Genomic DNA, 27,348 nt, shown 5'->3' with positions numbered 1-27,348 from the left:
GTATATGCACAGTAAGCCCCCTATCTCAGTTTAGGGTTGCTCCAACAATAACTGGATTTATTGGTGTTACTGTTACTAGAAGGATTTTCCTCATGCACTTCATTTTACAGAACAGAAATCAATTTTTTTTCTCTTCACCTTTCCAGACGCCTAAAACGCCTCTCCAGAAAAGCATGGATAAACTGGGGAAACAACTCACCCTTTTCTCCTTTTGTATAATCGGTGAGTTGGCCCGAATGCATTCCCTCTGGTGCAGTCCATTATGAGAGTATTCCTGTGCTCCTCCCACGGGGCTGGAACCATGTTTATAGTGTGTGTTGGGGGGGGGGGGGGGGGGAAAGAGGATGCACCTTCAGCACCTCTAGTTCAGCACCGCTGGGGTCCCGAGGCAACTTTTTCAAAAGGGCCCTTTCATATGCAGGGCCTCGGCCAGAGCCATCCCTCAGGGCAGCTACCCCAAGCCCCGTGCTTTGGGCGGGCCCTGTGGTGGCTGCCGCAACTGTCCTACGGACAGAGCCCAGGGCAGCATGGGGGATTACCTGGGGATCTGGCGTGGGGGCAGCAGCAAGGGTCACTCCCCCATCACCACAGCAGTGGGAGCTGGAGTGACCTGGCAGCCCTCTCCCCGTGAACTATGCAGAGCGCCTCCGCTGCTGCAGAGAAGGGGAGCATGGTAGACTGGGAGGGGGCAGAGCAGGCTGCTGGGTCACTCCAGCTCCTGCTACCACATGGTGAGCATGGGAGGGGAGGGCCAACCCCTGCTGTTGCCCCATGCCAGGCCCCCAGTAATCTCCTGGGTCATGTCTCCCAGGGGAGGAGGCTTTAGGCAAGAGGGCAGAGCAGGGACAGGAAGGGGCAGTGCCGAGGTAGAGCAGGGGTGGGGCTTAGGGAAAAGGTGGCATGCCCCACATCTAGGCTTTGGGCCCCACATCTAGGCTTTGGGCCCCACATCTAGGCCACTAGGGGGAAAGGGGTTGCCCCCCAGGCCCTACACCTCCTCAGAGATGGCTTTGGCTGTCCAGACCATGGGTTCCCAAACTGGGGGGCATGAAGAAATTCCAGGGGGGGCGTGAGGCAACCCCAGCTCTCTCCCCTTCCCCATCAAGCTGCCCTGGTCAGTTGGTTCTTTCTTTCTTTCTTTCTCTCTTTCTCTCTCTCTCTCTCTTTCTTTCTTTCTACAAGTTTTGCTGTTGGGGGGAGGGGGCATGAGGGATTTTCAAAAATCAAAAAAAGGGCCCGTTGCCGAAAAATTTGGGAACCACTGGTCCAGACTATGACACTTGGAGAGGAGAGATCTTAAAATCCCACACCGACCCTTAACTTCCATTTTTCAATTGCCTTTCCCTCCTTCTCCCAGGTTTAATAATGCTGATTGGCTGGTTGCAAGGAAAGCATCTTCTCAGTATGTTCACTATCGGAGTGAGGTGAGGATTGAAAATAATTCTTGTGTTGCTACAGAGAAACACATCCCACTGAGTTTCAGCATTTCAGAGGTTGTTTGATTCAATGGAGGGTGTGTGTTCTCTCGAACACAAGAACTCAGAATACTTGTGTTAGTCCCTTAATCTATGGCTGCATCTCTGAAGCCAATGGGCGCTTCACCATTGACTGCAGTAGATGTAGAATCTGTGCCTTACTAGTCATTCAATGGCAAATGGAGGGGGGGGAAAGGCTTGAGGTTTAATTTATTTATTTTGGGGAACAGAACAATGCATTTTGATATATTATTTCACAAATGTCCAAATTCTGCCATGAATGTATTTCTACAGAATAGTGCTTTGAGAGGCATCCACATCAGCACAGCCTCCCCTACCTGTACCCCTGCCCAAAAAATTCCTGCAACATTTTTGTATGCAACAATGTGAAAACAACCCTAAGAAAGTACTTCTTCACACGTGTGACAGTACATCACATATGCATGAGATAATTTCATGGAGAGCAGGTCCATCCATGGCTATTTAGCCAAGATGGTCAGAGATACAGCCCCACGTTCTGGTTGTCCCAAAGCCACCAACTGCCAGAAGGTGGGATGGGCCAATGTGATAAGGGACCATTCACAATTGCCGTCTTTTGTTCATTCCCTCAGAAACATCCAGCACTGGCCACTGTCAGAGACCGGCTACTGGTCTAGATTGGCCACACTGGATCAGACCTATGGCCTTTGTTCTAGTCTTATGTCTATGCTATAAATTAAGAAGGAATGTTACATTTGCAAATATTAGCCTTTCCCTGAGTTGTTTATAAAGCCAGGAATGTTACATTTGTACTTGCCATATGGAAATATATGCACAGCCTCTTAATCAAACACAATAAACTGTCTGTTTGAGTAACTTTTGGAAAATGGGTCCTTATGTGTTGCCATAGCTCTAAAATTATTCATTAACTAGCACTGCATGGAAATAAAAATGGAAGGAACGGAAGTAGTTCAATTTCATTCTCGCAAGGGCTAGGAGAAAAGGAGAAAAGAGTTTTGTCAGCAGTTCTTGCCTGGGAGTTTCAAAGGTGCTGAGACACACACAGCTCCAATTGGTTCCAGTCATGGCTGAATCTAGGTCTACTGCATTCCAAGGCAGTGCCCTGAGCTCCAGTTTATTGGCTTTCCTGGGTGTCCTTGCTCTCAAGTGTGTGTGTGTGTGTGTGTGTGTGTGTGTGATTTTCTTTTTCCCCCAAAGTCTCAAGTTTTGTGCTTAATATAAACATGTATTGCCTTATAACAGCAGTTATCTTAGGCCCATTCATACCTTCTGGCAGAATAATGGAGGGTTATAAATGACTGTTGGTTTGTCGTTTCTTTGGCATAACTCTGCACAATGACAGATGCCAATCTGGTTGACTATGGCACCAAAAGTTCCTTTGGCAGTACAGGCTGCTCCAACTAGGATTAACTCTCAGAATAGCTTTGATGCATCTAAGGCCTTGTCTACACTTACCAGGAGAATGACTCTGCAGAGTCAATCTCCTAGGGGTCGATTTAGCAGGTCTAGTAAGGACCCGCTAAATCAACCACTGATCACACTCCCATCAACTCTAGTATTCCACTGGGTTGTGCGAAATAAGGGGAGTCAATGGGACAGTTTCAGCCCATCAACCCCTCCACCCATCCCCCAGTGAGGGCACTGCAGTAAATTGAACTAAGATATGTTGACTCCAGATACGCTATTCAAGTAGCTGGAGTTGCATGTCTTAGTTTGACTTTGCCCCCTAGTGTAGACCTGGCCTATGAGAGGAAGTCAGTTTGACTCTTGATCTTCTGAGATTCCAAGTAGTGCTCATTCTCCAGATGCATTCAAACAGCAAAGGATTGGCCGGAGATTATTGTAAACATTTCTGTTTCATTATGGAAACTGGAGTCGCTAATATGCAATGGTCTCAAGATTTCCACCCTAGACCTTGGCATCCAAGAGGATGTTTAAACCTCATGCCTTCTAGAAATGCTTATTTGCAATATCCGACTATCAGCTTGGCGCAGGGCCTGGTAGTGTGATGCACTGTAACCGGAAACCCGTTTTTTCCCTATCCTGTTACCCAGCCTGGCGGTGGCCGCCATCCCAGAGGGGCTGCCCATTGTGGTCACGGTGACACTGGTGCTGGGCGTTCTAAGGATGGCCAAGAAAAGAGTGATTGTGAAGAAGCTGCCCATAGTAGAAACTCTGGGTAAGGCTGATGATTGTCTCATCCAAGGAAACAAAGCAGTACGTTTGTCTGTCCATGCTATACAAATCTAACATTGAACTGGCTACTGGCTGGCGTAGATAACCCTGGGGATGGGTATATTAAAATATTGTGATTAGACTGTAGGCTGGAGAAACCCAATCACCTACGTTCTTGGACTTTGGCTCTATCTTCCTCTTCACCCTCCAACTGCGTTCTTCATTCTTCTCCCTTTAGACCCAACGGCCACTAAAGTGGCACACCAGAAATGCTGCTGAGATCAAAGGCTACAGCCATGTGTCTCTGTAACCCTTTCTTTTCATGGAATTGCCTGGCTTGGACTAGCTCTTCATACTCCTAAGGTTTGTCTTGCTCACGCTCCCATACCTACCTCTTTGCTTCCTTCCCACTCAGTTAGTCCATGTGTTTCTCCTCTTCGGTGCCTGGCTGGGCAGCAGTAGCTGCCTCTGTACTAGAGCAAGGTACTATGGCATAGGCCAGATCAAGTGCTTCCACCTCACTGATACTCCTCTTCTCAATGGCACCTCCAAAATCACTGTCTCCTACGACCTGGCATCCTGGCCCCATGGGTTAGTATGGGGCAGTGCACGAGAGGAAACAAGGATGTCCTAGACTGAGCAACACTTGACTTCTGACGATAGAATGAACTTATCGACAAGGGTCTAGGACCATAAGGCAGCATCATGCAGCTTTAAATGGCTATGGTGGAGCCTTGTCCTGCATTGCTGACACAGACGTAACTCCCATCGCCCGAGGACCGTGGAACACAGGCCTGGAAGGGACCTCCTAGGCCTCTGAGCCCAGGCCCCGGCTGTCACAGGCAACCTGTCTCGTAATCCCATTTAGAAATGTTTTGAGCTCCATCTTCAAACCACTTAGGCCCCCTCTACTAGCACTGAAAGGCTGTGCCAGTACCTCAGTCCTCTAATGGTCAAACACCTTCCGATTTCCAACCTGAATTTATTCATCACGGGTTTAGCCCCATTTGGTCTTCTGCCAACAAAGTCATTAGCTTAAATTAGTTTTTCTCTCTCTCTGGTGTTTATCTCCCTAATATCGAAAGCAATCCTATTCTTTTTTCCCTTTCCTTTCTTCCTTTCCTTTAGGATCAGGGCCCTTGTATTCAGAAAGTCTTAACACCTCATCTACATCTTATCTGCACTGACTCTTATGCCAGGACACGTAGAGCTTCCCAGAAAGAACTGATGGAATTCTGAAAGTACCAGCTCTAAACGGGGTTTTTTTCAGACAATTAGGAATTTTGTAATAATGTCCAAGCATTAAACGCAGCCACATTCTTGTACCTTTTAATGACACAGGGCCACAAAACTTTCTTAAGGCGTATGTTTGTGCTTATTCAACTTCCTTTTAAAAAAATCAGCAAAGAATTATGTTCAAAATAATCAGATAATGATTTGCTCTGCACTAATCCTTCAAAATTGCAATTAGCTTAATCCCAGATCAATGTTCTATCTTCTTTCTGTATTCTTATACAGCCTTACTGTATCTGAGCTCGGCCCATTTTGCCACCTTCTGGGCAAATGATTCAGTCCATTTAAATGACTAAAGTGAGCGAACCTGATTTTTCCTTCAGACTAAAACCTCCTTGTGCCACATCTGTCTAATTCACTCCCACCCTGAATCTGCTATCCATCATCAGTGCAGTTCAGAGGGGCTTTTGTGTAAATTAATTGGGCCCAGAATTTTTATACTTGTTGTATTGAGATGCTTTATCATTTCAAAGGAGAGTGGGAATGTGGAATTGCCTCTCCCAGACTCTAATCCACTTTAGGAACTCTTGTGCTCAGCTCAGAGAAATTGATCACTTCCTCAGAAATGAATGCCGTCTCAGAACTGTGCAACATGTGAGGGTCAAAGGTGAGGGAGCCTTCCTTCCCAAAGCTATCTCCTAATAGAGCCCAAACCCAAATCCTATACAGGGTACTACAGTAGGGGTATGTCTACACTAGCTCGTTAATTCGAGCTAGGTAGGCAAATCAGGCAACCGCAGTTGCAAATGAAGCCTGGGATTTAAATATCCCGGGCTTTATTTGCATGTTCCCGTACGGCCGCCATTTTTAACACCCTCCTCCCCCCCTCCCCTTGGAATGAACTGCCCGCGACTACACGTGGCAGTTTAAAGTTAATCTGAACTAAGTCCTTAGTTCAGATTAACTGTTACACCTCATTCCACGAGGACTTAGTTTGGATTAACTTTAAACTGCTGCGTGTAGCCGCGGGAAATTTGTTCGAACTAAGGGGGATTTAAAAATGGCAGCCGGACAGGAACATGCAAATAAAGCCTGGGATATTTAAATACCGGGCTTCATTTGCAACTCCGGTTGCCTGATTTGCCTACCTAGCTCGAATTAACGAGCTAGTGTAGACATACCCTATGGGATCAAGCCAGTAGAGAAGCACAAAGAAATGTTTGCACCTGGTTTTCTCTCTAAGCCCTAATGAGGGGTTAGAAAATTCATCCAGCTTTTTTGTATTTTGTTCTTTCTCTAATCTAGGTCTTTGCCCGGTAATGGCTTATGTTTGTAATGTGCAAGCAACCTATTATCACTGTAATGTGGCACTTGATTGAGCTGCTCATTTGCATGTTGTATTAGTTCTGAAAAATACATTTTCCTCCCCTCAGGTTGCTGCAATGTCATCTGTTCAGATAAGACAGGGACTTTGACAGCCAATGAGATGACAGTAACTCAGCTAGTAACCTCCGATGGATTCCAGGCAGAGGTATTGTCCCTGAAATTACACACACTTCGTTGTTCAACCCCCCAGTTGCTCACATTTAATTCAGCATAGGCCTAGTCCTGCACATTCATCAGTCTCAATTCCTTGCACAGTCAATTCCTGCGTAAGCTGTTCTAAATGTACGTAAATTTGTATTAGACAATAGGCATATCCTTTGTGCCTCTGAAGTTCCTGTCGACATGAATGGGAGTGTGGGGTGCTGGAGGAATGCAGAATGAGGCCTGTAGCCACAAAACCGTTCACGCGTAGCGAGCGTGTTTAATGAAATCACAAGGGTTTTACGCACACAGCTGCAAGCACTATCATGAGCATAAATACTAGGGATGTGAACAGATAACCAGTTAACCCTTAATGGGTGATGTTTACTGGGTAATGATTAACTATCACTAGGGACCAGACCCCGCTCCCCACCCTGCGTATGGCCAGACAGCCACAGGCGGAGGGGCTAATCCAGCCCTTCAGGGCTGTTGGCTCCCAGCCCGCGAGGGAAGGAAGTCGGCAGCTTCCCATTGGGGGGGCAGAAGGAGTAGGGAGTGGAGGGCTGCTGGCTCCCTGCCCACGCTGGTAGCTTAGTGCAGGGTTGGAAGCAGCTGGGCTGGAGTAACAACTGGCTGCAGTGCGGAGGTCGCTCTAACTTGGCCATGTAGGGCGTGGGGGGGTGGGTGCACTCTATCCCAGCAGGCTGGAATGGCCTCCACACCCATCCCTGTTTAATCAGTTAACTGCTTATGATTAACATTTAACTAATTAAACAGGATTTTACATCCCTAATAAATACAAATATTAGACTCTTTATTCAGATATTGCTGTTGGCATTTCTAGAAGAAACATTTTTAATAGGTTGACTTGATCCTTGCCACTTTTTCATATAGCCATAGGACCTGATTCACCATGGCCTTACATGTTATCATCAGTTACACATGTGCATAGTGGGTGTAAACGGCTACCATATAAAATAGTGGAGAATCACATCTGCAGCAATCAATAATCATAGAACAGGAGCACGGGTTAATATATTGTATTCCAGCTGGTAAATCCAATGTAGCTGCACCTAAGTAAGGATTTGGTCCATTGATTGAACTGTACCCAAACTTTCCAAACCAATGTTCAAATTAAGACTGAAATACGACACACTGAGTTTTATCATCCCTCAATAAAATTGTGCTTTGATTATTAGCAACCTTAGCTATAAATATTGCTCCCAGCAAAGCATGCTAATCCCAGTGTCTTGAAAATAAATCATGAATGGCCCCAAGGATGACATATTGTCTAAGGAGAAAATATTGAGAGTCACACATTTCAGCTAGACACTAGGAAATTTTGTGTGTGCACCTTCCCCATTTATTTTCTCCCAGGTGAGCGGTGTTGGATACAATGGGCAAGGAAGCGTATGTCTGTTACCATCAAAGGAAGTTATTAAGGAATTTTCCAATGTCTCCGTAGGAAAGCTAGTGGAGGTGAGTATAAAATATGAATCAAACTGCTCCGTTTTCACTCTGTCATTATTCATGATGCTCTCCTTATATGATTTTTATGGACCCTAATGGAACACGTCCTTGCTATAGCAAGAGGACCTATAGAAGGGTTTGGGGCAGTTACAATATCAGACATGAGAAAGATTTAGAGCAGGTTACAAGCATCAGAAATATATCTAGGGAAAAGCCAGAGACATTGGCTTGCTGAAATGCTTTACAGTTTTGGATGAGTGTGTAGTGATGCTTGAGCCTAAAGAGCAACTAGCATTGGTAGGTTTTGTTTTTATAAAGTAGTGGCAATTCCAAAATGCAGCCAACTGGTTAGGTAGAATCTCTTGTTAATTTCCAAAAGTACAGGAGGTCCAATTTTCATAGACATTCGTGTGCAAATTTTACACCTTATTTTGTACACACAATTGTACATGAAAATCAAATATATGCATATGCAAATAGGAAACTCAGATTGAATTGTCTTTCAATCTTGGGATGGGTTAGATTTATATTGCATGCCAGAACCACAGTGAGAAGGAACTAGTTTTCCCATGTCTGATTTGTAGAGCTGAATCGAAGGAGGAGAGGGGATTCATGAGAATATAATCCAACTTTTTTTGTTAATTGGAAATATTTAAAATGTTTTGATTGGGCTCTACTTGTTTGAAAGCTCCTCCAAAATGATGAAAAAGTGCAATAGTTCCTCTGGTGAGAGTGTTGGTATTTTGATTGGAAATATAAATGCAGTGGCTATGCCATTGAACTTGATTCTTATTCAGTCTTGATGCCAATTTCAGATCCTGGATTTTACCCACCTTGAATCTGGACCCCACCTCTGTAGTTTAGCTCTACTTGACATGACCAGAAAGTTATCAAAATGTAGCCATTATAACTGCAATATTTTACCAGTTAATTAGAGGGAGCTATAGAATGGATAATGTTTTATATAAAAATAATGTATGCAAATATATCCCTTCTAGGCTGGCTGTGTAGCTAATAATGCTATTATCAGAAAAAATACTGTGATGGGTCAGCCAACGGAGGGAGCCCTTATTGCTCTTGCAATGAAGGTAGGGTGTCTTTTGTGGACTCTTTCAAGATAAGACCACGTTCTGTGTAGGTAGTAAAATGATATTCCCTTGCAAACACTCGGAGGGTGCGGGTGTGAGGGAGAAAAAGGTACAGAATAAACTGAAGCCAAATTCACTGAACATTAGGAATTGAAGTCAGTCTGTTCAGTTACTGACAACAGGTCAAAAATCTCTGTTCCCGCTACCCCAGCTCACATACACATGCATCTATACCTGCTGCCATAGGCAAACACCTTCACAGAGTGTTTCCATGCTATAGCAATAATGTTTTTCCTTGGCTGCTTTGTGTAATTACACTGCACGGTGGATTTCTTTGGGGGCGGAAATCAGACTCCTTTCCATTGTTCTCCAGGCACCACTGAGAAAAGAGCAGAAAAATGAACAGGTCTCAGCCAGATAGAAATCCTACGGTTTCCTTGTATGCGTGCCCTAAAGTGGAGAACAAAGAACTCGATTGAATGTTCTATTGACCCTCCTGTCTAGAGTGCAAAATCCAGTCCCCCCCACAAATAATGGGCCTGATTTAGTGCTGCATTGCTCCTCCTATGCTCACTTTCCCCTGTGTGAAAGCTACCTTTGTGATTTGAAAATACCAGCGCTGTGTGATTTGGTTGGTTGTTTTTAACAAAGTGATCAAAACCAGACTGGCAGGAAACCTATCCCAAAATGGAACCTTTGGAATGTAACACTTCAGTGCAGAGCATGGCTTATTTGACCACATGACACTCAGTGTATTTAATACGAACGTGTCACAATTTTGGACACATTTTCAAATTACTTGTTTTTCAAATTGTCAGCTCCCTAGAGAAACATGCTGAGAGAGCTTTTCTGGAGGTCAGCTCTTTTCTGAGCCAAGGCAATGTGAGCCCTTTGTTTGCAGTTTTCCCTTTTTTTTTTCTTTAAGGTAGAATAGATACAAATTAACAGAACTCTGGTCTTGTAAATAAAGCACAAGCTCAGGAGTCGGATAGTTTGGTTTCTCTTCCGAGCTTTCACACCAACTTGAGAGAGCTACATGGGCCTACATTTTCATAAATTTCCGTTAATTTCTGGGGGCCCAAATTAAGACACCGAGGTCCTGACAGTCAGAGCTGAATATCTGCAACTGCCAATGAAGACAATGAGCATCATCGCTGCTTTGCACTTTTGACAATTAAGCATTTCGTAAATTCCAAGGCCAGAAGGGACCGCTGTGATTGTATAGTCTGACCTTCTGTATAGCCACAGAATTTCCCCAGTGTAATTTCTAGCGCAGATCTATTAGACACCCGTCCACACAGGCTTACCATCATGCTGCCAATGGGTGTGTGTGCGTGTGTGTGTGTTCTGGGATACAGTGATTCAAAGGGGTCGGGAGTCCTTTAAATCACCCCTGGAGAGCCACACAGAGCACTTCAGGCAGTTCTTGGGGCTGCCTGGAAAAGCAGGAAAGAGGGGGACACTGTGCCAAATGCTCCAGGCAGCGCTGAAGTGGAGCGTGCTACAGTCCAGCCAGCGCTGAGGACTGGCTGCCCTCTGCTTCACCCCATCCAGGAGAACAAAGCCAGCTCCCCCTTGCCCGGGCCTGGCATGGCTGTCAGCTCCCCTGCTTACGGTATCTCAAATTAGGCATCCTACATAAGCAAAAGCTTCTGAAACTATAGGCTTTACTCTTTCTCTTTGCTTCTCTGTCCAGTAAAACACCACTGCATAAAGACATGCGATTATTGTTTAATATTGGTAATTCACTGTACATCAAGATGCTTTGACATTGCTTAGTATGACAATATTTTTATTTTTCCTTGTTTTAGATGGAATTAAGTGACATAAAAGATATTTATGTAAGAAAGAAGGAAATTCCATTTAGCTCTGAGCAAAAGTGGATGGCAGTGAAATGCATGTTAAAAAATCAGGTACGACTACTGTTCTATATACTGGATTCATGCTTCCCATCTGATGTGTGAATATCAACAGAAATGAAGTGAAGTTTCTTAGGCAATAGTCAAACAAAGGATTTCAGACATGAGTAGACAGTGCTTTCATAAATTACATCAGCATTTTCAAAAGCCTTCATTTCAATGATGTTTGTTTTGACATTCTGGATCTCATTTTAAAAAAAGCAGGATGTGATTTTCAGTGTAGATTTCATACAAAAATTCATCCTGTTTTGCAAACAGCTGTAAAAACAAATAAAAATAAAATAAAATTTAAAAGTGTCAATGTTTTGAATCAAAATTTCAATGGGAAGATATTGACATCTCTGAGAAATTGCATCCTTTGATTTCCTACCTCCTTTAATTGTTTGAATTGTATTCATTCTCTATTTAAAAACAAAACAAAACAAAAAAAACCCACTTTTTACTTCCGGGGCTACTCACATTCAGTACATAAAGGGCACATCTCCACAGCAGGGCTCAACTCAAAATATGTGACACAAATTGAGCTATGTCAATTGCATAGCTTATTTCAAAATAGCTTATTTTGAGTTGTGGTGCTGCCTACACAACACTTATTTCAAAATAGAGCACTCTTCCTCCGACTTCCCTTACTCCTCATAAAATGAGGGTTACAGGAGTCAGACTAAGAAGTCTTCCAGCTTGACAGTATTTCAACATAATGTTGAAATAACTGCCAGCTGTGTAGACGGACACTATATTATTTCGAAATAACGCTAGTTATTTTGAAATAATGTTGCTGTCCAGTCATAACCAAAGTGTGCACTACATAAATGCTGCATAGCTGGTATGTGTCCATGTGTTTTATGGGACAGATAACAGTACAGCCAACAGAACTTGCATGTCTCAGATGCAACAGATTTATCATTGTCAATATTTTTAATAACGTATCTTGTCTCCTTATTTTAAAGGGGCAGGAAGATATTTATTTTATGAAGGGAGCTTTTGAAGAAGTTATTCAATATTGTACCATGTACAACAATGGTGGTATCCCACTTCCTCTCACACCACAACAGAAAACTGTCTACATCCAGGAAGAGAAAAGAATGGGATCGGTAGGCCTGAGGGGTCAGTTGGTATTAAGATTACAGGTTATCTTATCTGAATGTTTTACAATATTATAATAATAATAAATAATAACTCTTTGCTTCTCTATTGCCTCATGCACAAATTGTAAGAGCATGATGATCCTATTTATAGAAGCAGCAAAATACTTCCAAGTGAGAACTCTTCCCCCATTTTCACTGGCTGGAATTCTTCTCTGCCTAGCAATAATCAGTCATCTGCTAATGTCTTTGCTCTCTTTAAAAGTACTCGCCAGGAGAGGATTTAGGGTTGGGTCATTGGGGGGGGGGGAAAAAGTATCAGATGCAAATTGTTCATGGATAGTTAATTCTTTTATGTTCCATCATGTGAGCCTTACTCATGCTAGTTGTCCCAAGGAAGGATGAGGTATTCTAGGGAAATTTGGCACAAATTGGGAGGCTGGAATTTCTGATTTCCAGGCCCCATGCTGGTAGTGACTCTGTGACTTGCCTCAAGACACAAGCACCTACTTGCTTCAGATCTCACGAGTACAATGAGGGCAAGAATAATAATACAGGAGATTGCCTATCTCCTAGAACTGGAAGGGACCTTGAAAGGTCATCGATTCCAGTCCCCTGCCTTCACAGCAGGACCAAGTACCACCCCTGATGAATTTTTGCCCCAAATCCCTAAATGGCCTCCACAAGGATTGAACTCACAACCCTGGGTTTAGCAGGCCAATGCTCAAACCACTGAGCTATCCCTCCCCAAATACTTCATCTATTTAACACTGAGGCGTGTTTGGGGGGACTGTTAGAAAATATTGTCTCAATTACTCATATGAGTAACAGAAACTGGATATTTTTATATTTCCTTTCTGTTTCCAAGAGCCTTGTCCTGAGTTTGCTGGCTGCCCACTTAGTAATACAAATCTTCATTTCTTGGTGGTTCCTATCAGTGAAATGCAAACCACTGTCCGCAACCACTGGAGAGTGTGAACAATTTTCCTCTGCATACAATTGCAATCATCTGAGACATGATGACTTCATATCAACAAGTGTCTCACAGACAGGCTAAGGCCATTTGCTGCACCGAAGATCCATCTTCTGGAATTCGATTTCGCAAATCTAGTGTGGACTTGCTAAATCAAATGCTGTGGGCACCTCCAGTGGGCGCCGGTACTCCTACTCCTTGTGAGGAGTAAGGAAACCCAACAGAGAATTTTCTCCCATCAGCCTCTGTCTGTGAAGATGGCACCAAGCTCAGCTTAAGGTATGTCAACTCCAGCTATGTTATTTATGTAGCTGGAGTTGTGTACCTTAAGCTGATCTGCTGGGTCTAGTATAGACCTGGCTTAAGTACTATATTTATATACGTGCTGTGCAGAATCAGAGTAATGTGGAAGAGCCCTCCAGGTCATCTGGTCCTTCCCTGTGTGGTGAGGCAGAACCAAGTATACCTCAACCATCTTGCCAGGTGTATGTCTAACTTGTTCTTAAAACTCCAGTGACAAGAATTCGACAACCTCCCTTGGATCTTGATCCCAAAACTTTATCCTTCTAGTTAGAAAGCTTTTCTAATAGCCAGCCTCAATGTTCCCTGCTACAAACTAACGGTATGTCTAGACTACATGGCTCCGTCGACGAAGCCATATAGATGAGGTTTCTAGACATAGGGAAATGAAGCAGCGATTTAAATAATCGCCGCTTCATTTACATCAAAATGGCTGCCGCGCCGTGCTGGTCAGCTGTTTGATGGCACAGCACAGGAGTCTGGACGCCCCGCAGTCAACAAGAGAAGCCCTTGTCGACTGCCCCATTATGCCTCATGGAATGAGGTTTACCGGGGCGGTCAACAAGGGCTTTCCTTGTCGACCGTGGAGTGTCCAGACTATCGCGCTGTGCCACCAAACAGCTGATAGGCACGGTGCGGCAGCCATTTTGATGTAACTGAAATGGCGATTATTTAAATCGCTGCTTCATTTCCCTTTTTTGAGTACACGAATCTACATGGCTCCGTCGACGGAGCTATGTAGTTTAGACGTACCCTAAGCCAATTACTTCTTATCCTGCAGTGGACATGAGAACAACTAATCACTATCCTCTTTATAGCAGCCTTTTATTTTAAGGCTGTTAGCAAGTCCATCCCGCCCTTGGGCCTTTTCTGTATATAAATAAATATATGTTTAATTTGAATATTTGTACATTTCACAAGTTCCAAAAAACCAAAATCCAGGGACCTCACCATGATCTCACTGTACAGATGTGTAATTACAATCCTCAGAAAAGTGATTATCCCCTGGCATTTGTGATAGGTTAGAACAATGATGGCAATCTAGGCCAGAGAGTGGACCCTCCTCCATCTCTCTGAGTCACAAGATTGTTGCAGCGAAGGCAGTCTCCTGGAATAGGGCCGTTTTGCTAACTCTGCTTGTGTGCCTAGAATTTGCAGGTTGTGCCGATTGAACCGTAGCAGCGCTTTGATTGGCTGCAGAGGGAGCACATGGCTCTCACAGTCAGTGCTGTGCACAAGTAGCACACACCTCACTTCACGTGTGTGTCACTAGTAATATCAGTAGGCAAACAAAATGTCTTGCAGGCCACACACAGACTCATGATGGGCCACCGGTTGCCCTCCACTGGGTTAGAAGGGTCATTTAAGACACTTCCATACACACATCTGAGACAATATCCTGCAAATTGTACTTGTAAAATCTATCATTTAGATTTTTAGGCACAAATTACAGCATCTGTCTGTTGGCTACCTGGAATGGCACATGGGTCTAACTAAAGGTTAAACTGTTTTAAAAGATTTCATTCAAATAATGCAAGCCTTTGGGTGGATGCTCTTACTTTAATTTTGTTTTAGCTCCAGTCAATAAGCCTGGTCTGTGTGCACAGCTGCACCAGTTTAAACATATGATTTTATCCTGATTGAGTGAAATTGGTGCAAATCTCTGCAAAGACATTCTCTTGCCAGTGCTGGTAAAGTTACACCGACTCAACCGACACCAAGAAACTGAGTTTCAAATTGAGATACAAGAATCTGCACTGATTAAACTAAACCAGTCTAATTAAGCTCCTGTAAATTTATGTCTAGACATGGCCTAACTACTAGATTTGCAGCTGAAAATGTGGAAGTCGCATTAAGAATCTTTGAAAATGTCAAACTAAATGTAATATGGATTCTTCTGTGGAATAACTTGGTCTTTTGCCCATCTCTCTCTCCAGTGCTTGCTCTGGCTTCTGGTCCAGAACTTGGCAGACTAACATTTTTAGGGCTGGTTGGAATAATTGACCCCCCAAGAGCTGGAGTTAAAGAAGCCGTTCAAGTCCTTTTTGAATCTGGTGTGTCAGTGAAGATGATAACGGGAGATGCCTTGGAAACAGCCATGGCTATTGGTAACAAAGAGCTCTTTTCCCACAAATGTGCATTGTCTGTCAGACCCATTCTAGATTGTATGTATTTTATTGGCCTTGTTAAGATAAAGTGAGCTCATTTACCTTTCTTTTCCTTTCTTGAAGGAGATTCTTTGAATGTCAGGTGTGACATTGTATAGTACAGGTTGAACCTCTCTAATCCAGAACACTCTCATCCAGAAACATCCATCATCCAGTCCTGGCGCTCAGTGATCTGTGCTCTTTAGTGCTAATGTACCCCTAAATGTCTTCTAAGAGCTCAGTAAGCAGTTGGATGTGTTTGGTAATGCTGCTAGACAATATTGACCTCCTGTAATCCAGAAAACTCTCTCGTTCGGAACCAGTCAGGTCCCAAGGGTTCTGGACTAAAGAGGTTCAGCCTGTAGTGTACTTTGTCCCGGCTATGCTGGCAGAAGGACAGCAGACATTGAGTATGGTTCAGTTAGGTTGCAGCTTCATCCCTACATGCCTGGGGGTACCTGGCAGATAAAACTGTACAGTGCAAGTAATCCTATTATCATTTACCTATTTCTGGGGGCTGTTAGGAGCTCTCTCCTCCCCCCCCCCCCCCATCCTGGTCTCTAGTCAGCCTGCTGCTGAGACATCACCAGCCCTGCTCAAAGGGTAAAAGTGGGGGCCCCAAAGTAGGATGGGGTGGATATTTGCCATACCAGTCATAGGAGCCCTGAAACCCCATTGTTTCCACGCCTTTAAAGAATACCTCCTTTAAATCCTCTCCCAATTCATTTGATCAGATCCTTGTGTCCATTCCCTTCAGAGCACTGCACTAAAGATCTACCCCAAGCTTGCATAATAAATCATGACATCATAGCCTAACCCCCTTGCCTTCTTTTGCCCCCTACTAAACCCTCCACTTGCTGTGGGGAAAGCCGGGAAACCCACCTCCCCTTGGCCAATCTGGCAGTGATGGAGAAATGCTTTTCCTGTCCCTTGAGAAATGAGTGACTAGCAGCATGCCCCAAGAAGGTCAAGATGAAACCTGTTTTTTCAAATTCGTCCATGGTGGGGAGGGTGGGGACCGCTCAGCCTGGCCCATGTGAAATGAGATTTTTACTGCTTGGATACTGTGGGCAAAAGTAGCTACCTTCATGTCTAGCTCCTTGGCCATCTTAAAGGGACAACACCCCTTTTCTGGCAAGCCACACAAATGTCCCTGCTGCTTAATGTGTGCCTGTCCTTTTGCTGCTCCACTGAAACAAATCTAGTTAAATGTAGGGACCTAATTACAGAAGCAGTCTGGGTCCATTTCCAGCACTATAAAATTCACTCTAGAGGTACAATAAATGATATAAAGTTACTTCGGATACCTTAAACAAATGAGGAAAAGGTCATTGCTGGGATTAATCTCTCATTTCATACCACATGCAAACATCTTGCATAGCCTGTTGTTACATTCAGGGTTTGCACATCCGGCAGGAACAAGAGGGACATATCCTCAGCTGGGATTTATTGGAATTGTTGTAGCTGAAATCACTAAGGGTCTGCCCCACTGATCTCCTCCTTAGCCACGTGTGCTTCCTTACTGCTTATCATATGTTTGGGAGATGAATCCATTGGGATATCCATGGCAGAGAGGTTTAAACGGTACCGTGATTTCACCCAAAGAAAACGATTAGGAAGAGCCTCTGCAAATGGAAACACGTGATGTTTCTTGGTCTCCGTAAGGTTATTCCCCAGCAAAACTAAATCGCCCTCAGTGTAAATGCACCTTAGTAGTACACCCAGTTCTTCACTCATGCAAAATTCCTAGTGAGTTAGAAGTGCATATCTGACGTGATAGAGACATAGGCTTGGTCTAGACTATGCCCCCATCAATCTAAGTTGCACAACTTTAGCCTAAGTCTCTGTAGTTCGGCCTACTTACGGTGGTGGTTTCCATGCAGTAAGGTTGGTGGCTGATTCCCTTCTGTAGACTCTACTTGTTGTTCTCATCCTACCAGAGTTGACAGCAGAGCACTCGAAGGTTGATTTATTGTGTCTAAGCAGACATGATAAAAAAACGGTCATTGGATCGTTTGCTGCAGCGTTGAACCACTGTGGAGTGGAGACCAGTCCCTACAAAGAGAATTTTTGCCCCATCCCTTCATAGGTGACCTCAGCTCATAGCCAGTTATTTTCGGTAACCCTTTTAAATGGGGTCTTTTGTTTCAAATCAGAAAATAATTACCACTCCTGGTGATAATGGGGGTGCTCTTCTGTTGGGTTTTCTGTGCAGGACAGAGTATTGGACTCAGCAATGGGCAACTGAAAGCCATGTCTGGGGAAGAGCTGGACCATGTGGCCGAGTCTGAGTTATCATCTACAGTAAAAAATGTAATGCTGTTTATACCGTTTCTAAACAATAATGCTCTGGAAAAGTCCATTGGTCTGATCCCTTTCCCCCACCTTTGTTCCTCTTCCTCATCCAGGTTTCTATCTTCTTCAGAACAAGTCCAAAGCACAAGCTAAAAATCATAAAGGTACCGATTGACTCCTAACACTATTATTTGAAATGGAAACCCAATGTAGGGCATTGGAGAATCTCCTGCCAAATAAGATGGGGCTCTTTGAAAGATGAAACAATATAATAACCCTGTGATTATGTGGGCAACTTAGTATCTACAAGAGTGGAAGTATCCACCACTCCTGTTGATGTCAGTTGAAATAATGGGGGCCGTGAACTTCTGGAATCCAGGACCTGAGTAGAATATCTCAGTCATGTCTGTTTTTGCTGTTCATATTCCCAACTGAGATGTTCACCAGTGTTCCCTCTAATCTTTCCCATTCATGTGCGGAATAATTTTATGTGCAGTGAGGAAGATGTGAATGTGCACCACCATTAGCTATAAAGCCTCGCTGTGGGCACTCTGCCAAGCCACTGACTTGCATTTGAACCTCTCCTGAAGCCACACAAGCGCACAGCTTATGGGGAACACTGATGTGCAACCCCCCCAAGTGCAATGGACTATAAATGACAAACATTGCAACCACTGCAAGATCTAGTTGATTGCCATGTGAAGAGACCATCCCTGAATGTATTCCTTTCTCCATATCCACAGGCTTTGCAAGGGGCTGGTGCCATTGTGGCAATGACAGGGGATGGGGTCAATGATGCAGTGGCCCTAAAATCTGCCGATATTGGGATAGCAATGGGACAAGCAGGCACTGACGTCAGCAAGGAGGCTGCCAACATGATACTGGTGGAGGACGACTTCTCAACTATCATGTAAGTTGCACTTCAGCTACTTACTTGACATGGAATGCAGTGCGCTTCTAAGGGACTAGCACCGAGAATATACCAACGGCCAGAGCCTCAGCTGGCACAAATTTGCATGCAATCTGTGGAGCTAATTTCCACTTGCTGCAGGTCTAGCCCATCGTCTCTTTGAAGGCACATCTGGAGGACTATGTCCATTAGACCTCTCTCCATTCTGCCTCCCTCCCCTAGAAAGCTTATGGAAAGGGCTCCTGTAGCTTTTAATGCCCTGTGGTTCAGAATAGAGTGCACAGGCTAAGTGGTCAGTAAGACATAAATATGCTTCATGTACACTTATGCCCATGAACCAAAACAGAGTGGACATATCTCATCTCAGGCTTTCTAGTTCTGACTAGGGATGTTAAAATGTGGTTAATCAAGTAGTTGATGGAATTTTGACTACTCGACTAGTCAATAGGCACTTCCACATTCCTCCTTTGAAATGTACAAGTGGGAGGGGGGCTCTTGTACATTTCAAAGGAAGAATGTGGAACTTCACATACAGTCTGAGGCCAGCGGGAAGTCCCGCTGACTCCGGGCTGCATGTGGGTGCCTGCTTTGAAATGTACAAGAATCCCCAGTGGGGAATCAAACATATGTACTCAAAAACCTGTCGTTTTAGGGTTTTCCAAAAACTAGTATTTGGACTTCCGTTGAAATGAAAGTGACAGAGGGAGTATAAACCAAGAGGCTTCCTAAAGTTGCCTAAGTGATTACTAGATAGGACATGAAATATCATGAAAACCTAACCGTTATTAAATCTCTCCCCCTTCCAGGAATGCAATAGAGGAGGGAAAAGGAATATTTTACAATATAAAAAATTTTGTCCGGTTTCAGCTTAGCACGTAAGTACCTACTTACTTAAACTCCACTGATGGGCAGTTTTTTGGCTGGGCTTCATGAAATAATGTGTCGCTCCTTCATCTGCTTTGCAGGAGCATTTCAGCATTGAGCCTAATTACTCTGTCAACAGTGTTCAATTTACCAAATCCACTCAACGCCATGCAGATCTTATGGATCAACATCATAATGGATGGCCCTCCAGCTCAAAGGTAATGAAAACACATAATGGGCTAAAATTAGGTTTGGAGAAAAGTGATGCAACACCATTGACTTGTAAGGCATCAACAAGACTCTGTTAACAAAAGTTGTCATGGTCACATGTTGAGCTTCTTGCCTTGATCTGTCTTGGGATGGAATGTTACAAAGAGGAGGGAGAAAATTTGTTATCCTTGATCTTGGACAAGCAGCAATGGGCTTAAATTGCAGCAAAGGAAGTGTAGGTTGGACATTAGGGAAAAAATCCTACCTGTGAGGTAGTAGTTAAACACTGGAATAAATTGCCTAGGGATGTTGTGGAATCTCCATCACTGGAGATATTTAAGAGCAGGTTGGATAAACATCTATCAGGGATGGTCTAGATGGTGCTTGGTCCTGCCATGAGGGCAGGGGACTGGACTTCATGATCTCTTCCAGTTCTATGATTCTATGAATCTCCAAATTCTTCCACCCTAACACTGGGTGTGGACCTACTACTCTGTGTATACCCACTATCTCATATGCAGGTCCGCCTGGGTTTTGGTTATCTGGAGTCCGTCCCTGTGCCCAGTAACGTAGTACCCACAAACATGTGTTTTTTAAAAAGCTGGTATTTGATAGCTGGGGAAAAAAAGGTCTTAATGCCCAGCCTTATGACTGAATCTACTTGTGCAATGCTGTGTTGATATTGTCAGCTCCTCTCTGTTAGTTCGGCACGACATTTTACGGGTTGGCTACCTACATCACATTTTGGGCTACCAAGCAGGAATTTCTTACCAAACACCTCTACGTTTGTCCCATCCATCCCAAACAGAATTGAGGTATAATGCCTCCATAGAGGAGCTAACATTAAAATTGCTTGTGCTTTGCTCCTCCCATGACTAAGCAAAGGGTTTCAGCTCGCTGGGCTCTGTCTAGTGCCGGTGCATGGAAGTGAAGTTTTAGGACACATGTAACCGGTCTGTATCTGCTAAACAAGTTTTGTCTGATGACAGCTTGGGAGTTGAACCAGTTGACAAAGATGCCATCAAACAGCCCCCTCGAAGTATAACGGATACAATTCTCAGCAAAGCGTTGATCCTGAAGATCTTTGTGTCTGCTCTAATTATCATCAGTGGGACCCTCTTTGTCTTTTGGAAAGAGGTGAGAGAAATGTTTCGTCCCATCTTGTTTGCACTGACATGGAGCCCAATTCAGAACAGTTTATGGACAATTTTCTCAGAAGGTAGAAGATCCAGGGGAGGGGTCTTGGGACATGTCATGAAACCTGCCTCCACCTCAGCTTGCTTTGCGGTCTTTTCACCTCTTAATATCTGAGTTTCCCTTTGATAATGCAAGCATAAGAATGCTTGACCTCCCTTTAAAAGTTCATTGCGGTTTAGTACTGTGTACGGGTTAGGTACTACAAATACTTCAATTTAGCTATTTCAAGGATTACATTTAGAGGCTGGGTTTCTGACTTTTTTATGCCATGAAATTCAGCTACCGTGTAATCTATTTTATTTGTAAACCATTGCAATTGTGCCCTTTAGAAAGTCAAATATGTAGGGTGTTGACACATTTGATTGTTTCATGGGAGTGTTTGTACCTAGGTAATATCCCCCATAAACCACACAAGAATCATAAACCTGTTTAAAGGGAAGTGTCGGGCTATAAACTCGTGTCCAGGGTCAGTACTATTAGGTTAATCACAGTTGCTAAGAAACTTAATTTACAGCACTTGTCCCCCATATGAGACCTTTATGATGATGCTGGCTTTGGAGTGCATTTTATCTGTGTAGTCAGGGGAGCTGGGCTGCTGGACAGTGTGTGTGTGGGGCCGGGGGTGGCTCTGTGAGTCCGGTAGGGCCTTCAGTGGAAGGGGGCGGGGCTGCGGTAGCCAGCCCCTAGCGCCTCCTGGCTGGCACAGGATACCCTCTCCCCACTGGGCCTTCAGAGCCAGAAGCACATGGCACAAGGTTCCCTAGAGATTCTAAAGGGCCCAGGGCTCCACCCTTTGGCTTCCACAGTAGCAGCAGCAATGGATGGAAGCCCTGGGCCTTTTAGAACCACCAGGCCCTGCAGCAATTGTCCTTTTTGCCCCCCAGCCCTGTGTATAGAAGTACTAGAGGACACCAAATAAGTTAATGGGTAGCAGGTTTAAAACTAATAAAAAAGTTCTTCTTCACACAGCGCGTAGTCAACCTGTGGAACTCCTTGCCAGAGAAGGCTGTGAAGGCTAGAACTATAACAGAGTTTAAAGAGAAGCTAGATAAATTCATGGAGGTTAGGTCCATAAAAGGCTATTAGCCAGGGGATAGACATGGTGTCCCTGGCCACTGTTTGTCAGAGGCTGGAGAAGGATGGCAAGAGACAAATTTGCTTGATCATTGTCTTCGGTCCACTCCCTCTGGGGCACCTGATGCTGGCCACTATCGGCAGACAGGCTACTGGGCTAGATGGACCTTTGGTCTGACCCAGTATGGCCATTGTCCGTATGTATAGTTCATCAACAATAATTGCTTATTAGACATAATTTGCAGATGAATTCTCGACAGGGCTTAAATTCATCACTCACCAAAGATTTTAAAATATTGGAAGATTTGATTGTAAAACATAAATAATGGTAGTAAGGGGGTCCAATTCCTCAGTGGTATTTAGGCATCATTGAAATCTGAGATTAGTGCTAGCGGCAGTGCCTGTCACTACTGTTCTCTCTCTCTCTCTCCTTTTTAAATTGGATTAGATTTCAAGTTGACTGTGACTTCTTTTGAAGCAAAGTGGCTATTTGTTAGGCTAAAGTGCTGTGTTAACATGCTTTTATAAGGCCCCCGCCCCAACTTGTTTTAAACTAAGCGTGAAATGTACATGTATTTCCAGATTCCTGGAAGTGGCACAACTCCCAGGACAACAACGATGACTTTTACTTGCTTTGTATTCTTTGACCTCTTCAATGCCCTGACATGTCGTTCTCAGGTGAGATGGGCAGTGGCCATGTCAACGTTATCTTTAAATAACAGCTTAAATATTTGCTTCCTGTTGGTGGTAATCTAAATATTCTGAGGAGGAAGTGGCACATTTTCTTCATTGTAACCAAAAAAACCTTTAGGTTATCCTATTAACCAAGTACGTTTTAGAACAACAGTAACGATTAACCAGTTTATGATTAACCAAGGTTATGCCTGTCTGAGTTAGCACAGAAATAACTTGAATTTGTTAAAGAGATATTGATGTGGGCAGTTGGACAAATGTCTAGGTTCTTTCAGCCTTATCTGTATGTGATTTGACGTTTCATCTTTCTTTTTCTTTCCCCTCCAGACAAAGTTGATCTATGAGATAGGCTTTTTCCGAAACCACATGTTCTTGTATTCCGTGCTGGGGTCGCTGTTGGGACAGATGGCTGTTATTTACATCCCTCCATTACAAAAGATCTTCCAAACAGAGAATTTAGGCGCATTAGGTAAGTTACAAAGGAAATGACAATATGCTGGGTTGTTTTTTTTTTTTAAAGCTATTTCAGATGAATATGAGATTTTCCAGATCAGATTAGACCTCTGTGCCAGCCAGTGCCACTCTCATTGTTACAGGATGACTCCGAAGGTGGGGAAATAGCACATCCAGCCAGTTGTGTTATGTTGCACATTGCTGGGGAGGAGGAAAAGTCTTCCCTCGGGCAATCAGTTTGATTTGTTTGTTCTTTTTTCTGCTTGCCTAGGTTATAAATGTTTATGTTCATGTTTTTTATCCAAGTCCCTTTACATTCCAGACAAAATGTTGTGCATGGTCGTATGGACATGTCTGCATATTTAGACGTGTCAAGTTCTTCGCACAACTTTGTACAGCAACACCAGTCTCCATTAGAGAAATTTGCTGTGCTGGAATTACCTTGACACCAGTGCAAACCCCCAATGTACCTCTATAAAGCAAGGTTTACATGGGTGTGTTTTGCCATCAGACTGAGGCCAGGTCTACACCATTGTTGGCCATCGATCTAAGTTACCCATGAATAATGTAGCAGAAGTCAACATACTTAGGTCGGCTTTACCAGGGTGTCTTCCTAAAGGTATGTCGACAGCTGACACTCTCCTGTCAATTCTGTTTACTCTTCTTGTGCTGGTGGAGTACTGGAGTTGACAGGAAAGCACCCAGTGGTCGACTTATCGCATATGTGATGCGATAAATTGATCACCGCTGGATCGATCACAGCCCGTGGATCCAGCAGGTGGTGAAAACATGCCCTAAGTCTCAGCAGTATAAAGATTAACTAGTACACCTGAAGTGGGTTGTGCCCACGAAAGTTCATGATACCATCTACGTGTTTTGTTAGTCTATAAAGTGCTACCAGACCATTTGTTGTTTTTTAAGTTTTTCCTATTACAGACTAACTTGGCAACCCCTCTGAAGCTTTAGTACTTTTACATTGGTGCATAAGAAGTTACTAGAGTAGAACTCCTATATAAGAACTAACTGGGAAGTGAGACTGTCGTAAAATCCAAAAGTGCAGAAGACTGAACAGGTCCAAATGGCAGCAGGGCCAGAACATGAGTTGACTTTTAATCGTTCAATGATAGTGTAAATAACCACTGATAATGAATGGATACAGTGTGCCTGATTTCTCTTTGTTTGAGTGAACTGCATCTCTTCTTTGCTGCCAAATCTCTCAGCCTTTTCAAACCATACAGCCGCTTGGCCATTAATCGAGGAATTAAAGTCATGTCTGGCAGCCAAAAGATGGGTTATTTATAAAATCAATGCTCATAAAATCAGGGTTCATCAGTAGATCAAACTAGTAATATCAGTGCAAATTTCTCTGATATGGTCAGGGCCTTCTCTGAATACTCTGGCCCAGCACAAAATACAGCTGACCCATTGTGTTCCACTTTCTTTCCTCACTTCTGGGCAGATCTGTTGTTTCTCGCTGGCCTCTCTTCTTCAGTTTTTATTGTGTCGGAGCTCATCAAACTCTGTGAAAAGCACTGCTGCAGAACAAAGAAAGTGAAGATTCCTCATGATGTATAAGGGCGACAAGCTGTTCTTTGAATTAAACTTGCCGTTTTGTCATTCCAATGTGTCATGCTGGGACTATGCAAATCCTTGTGGAAACTAAAATGTGAATCTAGGTCAACAGCCCTTCCCACATTAAGTAATATTCCTGACACTTTCTTTGCCCAGTCTATAGCCAGCTTTTGTCTGAGGCATAAACACTGCCTCTGTGGCACAGATTTATATATATTTTCATAATATGTTGACCTGTCCCTTGAGTTGAAGCAATCACTGGGAACAATGTGGATATGCACCTGTACAGACAAATCTACCGCACACCACTGATGTTTTGTTTATTTAAATCACAATGTTTTTTGTTAATAAAATCTGGATTTAAAACATTAACTAGTGCTTGTCTGAGGGAGAATCTTGTTGTTACTTATGCAGTAATCTCTACTTTAAAAAACAACTTTCCATACTTTTGCCTTTCCTACCAGGACCCTGTGTAGCCCACTTCTGGCTGGTGAATGCTGAGGCTTTAGAGCTCAGACCAGTTGATCTTGATTTAGCAAAGGTCTTAAGCAAGTGTCTCGTCTGGAATGACTCATGTTCATTCTTAAAGAGCTGTGCATAGAATCGTAAAAGATTAGAGATGGAAGAGATCTCCGGTCCTCAAAGCAGGACCAACCCCCCCCCCCCCCCCCCCAGGCTGTGTCTAGACTGGCAAGTTTTTCCGCAAAATCATCTGCTTTTGCAGAGAAACTTGCCAGCTGTCTACACTGGCCGTTTGAATTTCTGCAAGAACACTGACGATCTCATGTAAGATCGTCAGTGTTCTTGCAGAAATACTGTGCTGCTCCCGTTCGGGCAAAAGCCCTCTTACGCAAATCAGTTGCGCAAGAAGGCCAGTGTAAACAGCACAGTAGTGTTTTCCGCAAAAAAGCCCTGATCGCGAAAATGGCGATCGGGGCTTTTTTGCGGAAAAGCGCGTCTAGATTGGCCACGGACGCTTTTCCGCAAAAAGTGCTTTTGCGGAAAAGCATCCTGCCAATCTAGATGTGCTTTTCCAAAAATGCTTTTAACAGAAAATGTTTCCATTAAAAGCATTTTCGGAAAATCATGCCAGTGTAGACGTAGCCCCAGTGTTTAGGTACCTCACTGAATAAAGAGTTAAAGAGGGTCTGACTTTGTGTTTAGGTTGTCCTCCCCTGCAGAGTCTGGGCCTGTCAGCTGACTTCACTTTATGGTAGGGTAATGGAGCAAGATACCTAGCAGCTCGACCAATGACTCGGTGCTGCTTTCTCTGTCTTCTTTCACATCCTTTCAAGAGCCTTTAATATCAAAAGCTTCTTGCTTTACAGACTGTGGGCTAGATTTCTAACGTACTTGGGCATTGCTACACCCAGCATTACAGTGTCTAACTGATTTAGGAGCCTAGATCTCATTTTAACAGGGAGCCTAAATCCTATTGATGGTTCATGTGGTTTAAGCTCCTAAATCCCTTTTGAAAGTGAGAGTTAGGGTCCTAAATCAGTAAGGTGTTGCAGTGCCAAATACAGTCATGGAACACAATGACCTTGAATTAACTGCTCCTTATCATTCAAAGACCTTTACAAAAAGTCAGTGGTTCTCCAACTGAGGTCCGCGGATGCCTTGCAAGTGGTCCATGGCTTGAGCTCTCCTCCCTTCCCCTGGCTTCCCATTTGATGGGGAGGGGAGAAAGTCTTGAGCCTCTCCATTAGATCTGGCTCACAGGGAAGAAGTGGAGCCAGAAATGACTCGGCATGCTGCCACTCCCGCTCCCCGGGCTGGGGGAAGAGCAACACATGGACACTCTGCCTGGAAGCTTTCACCGCTGCTCCTATTGGCCGGAATCTGGCCAATGGGAGCAGCAGGAGGCCATGCCTAGGACACGCTGTCTGGGAGCAACATGGGGTGCAAAGGCAAATAGGTGCCTCCCTTCCCCCACAGGCCCAGCCAATGGACCATCTAAGGACTGAAGCTTATTTGCAATCCAGACTGGGAGATTTGGCAGCTGGAATGGGGCATATCTGAACACTGCCCCCAAGCCCCACCCTCTTCCCCTGGGATCCTTTCCCCCAAGGAACGCGACTTTAGGGATTACCATGGGGCCCTGGCACAGGGTGGCATCTGCAGTCAGGCCCCCCTGCAGCAACAGGTAACACAGGGAGGCAGAGTGAATGCACCTGCTGAGTGAGATCCACTTCCTAGTGGCTCCTGCTGCTGTGGAAAGTGCACGGGGAGGTGGGCGACGACTGCTACTGTCCCACGCCAGCCCTCCTCCTGGTCATCCCTGAGGCCATGTCCCTTGAGGAATGGGGTGCAGTGGCTGGAAGGGGCACGGTTTGGTGGCCAGGTTCGGACATAATCCCTCAGGCTGTCGGGTCTCCTGGGCCAGACGGAGAACACGCTCCAGCCTATAGGTGTCCCATGGGCCAGGAGTTTGAGATCCCCAGGTTAGACAGATAAGCCTATGGGTACAAAATACTAACAAAACCCACTTGCAAATGGACTGTTTTGTATCCTGGCATTCAGTTTCTATACCCAGGCTACGCCTACACTACAGAGCTTTTGCGCAAAAAAGTCTGCAGAGCGTCCACACCTCAAATGCATTTTTGCGCAAGTAAATGAAAAGAACAGAGGGGTTTTTGCGGCGTAAGTATTCCTCTTTCTACGAGGAATAATTCCTTTTTGCGTGAGATG

General features: G+C 44.2%; 1 protein-coding gene across 2 annotated transcripts in view; it reads left to right on the top strand.

Moving 5' to 3' along the window:
- ATP2C2 (ATPase secretory pathway Ca2+ transporting 2) overlaps positions 1-25,023 on the top strand; it is a 56,649-nt gene extending 31,626 nt beyond the window's left edge. For both annotated transcript variants that reach the window (XM_014579380.3, XM_014579381.3), the window contains exons 10-27: positions 147-222; positions 1,358-1,424; positions 3,530-3,654; positions 6,317-6,414; positions 7,788-7,889; positions 8,879-8,968; positions 10,780-10,881; positions 11,835-11,991; positions 15,180-15,350; positions 17,605-17,702; positions 17,798-17,848; positions 18,428-18,594; positions 19,401-19,469; positions 19,560-19,676; positions 20,658-20,805; positions 22,522-22,617; positions 22,960-23,101; positions 24,545-25,023. In XM_014579380.3, coding sequence (XP_014434866.2) covers positions 147-222; positions 1,358-1,424; positions 3,530-3,654; positions 6,317-6,414; positions 7,788-7,889; positions 8,879-8,968; positions 10,780-10,881; positions 11,835-11,991; positions 15,180-15,350; positions 17,605-17,702; positions 17,798-17,848; positions 18,428-18,594; positions 19,401-19,469; positions 19,560-19,676; positions 20,658-20,805; positions 22,522-22,617; positions 22,960-23,101; positions 24,545-24,660 — 1,992 coding nt within the window. In that variant the 3' untranslated portion in view covers positions 24,661-25,023. The remainder of the gene's footprint in view (positions 1-146; positions 223-1,357; positions 1,425-3,529; positions 3,655-6,316; positions 6,415-7,787; positions 7,890-8,878; positions 8,969-10,779; positions 10,882-11,834; positions 11,992-15,179; positions 15,351-17,604; positions 17,703-17,797; positions 17,849-18,427; positions 18,595-19,400; positions 19,470-19,559; positions 19,677-20,657; positions 20,806-22,521; positions 22,618-22,959; positions 23,102-24,544) is intronic.
- Positions 25,024-27,348: the final 2,325 nt, after the last annotated feature.

Source organism: Pelodiscus sinensis, chromosome 12, assembly GCF_049634645.1.
Source record: "Pelodiscus sinensis isolate JC-2024 chromosome 12, ASM4963464v1, whole genome shotgun sequence".
Taxonomy (NCBI): domain Eukaryota; kingdom Metazoa; phylum Chordata; order Testudines; family Trionychidae; genus Pelodiscus; species Pelodiscus sinensis.
Note: the sequence above shows the minus strand (reverse complement) of the source record. Positions and strands in the feature narration are given on the sequence as shown.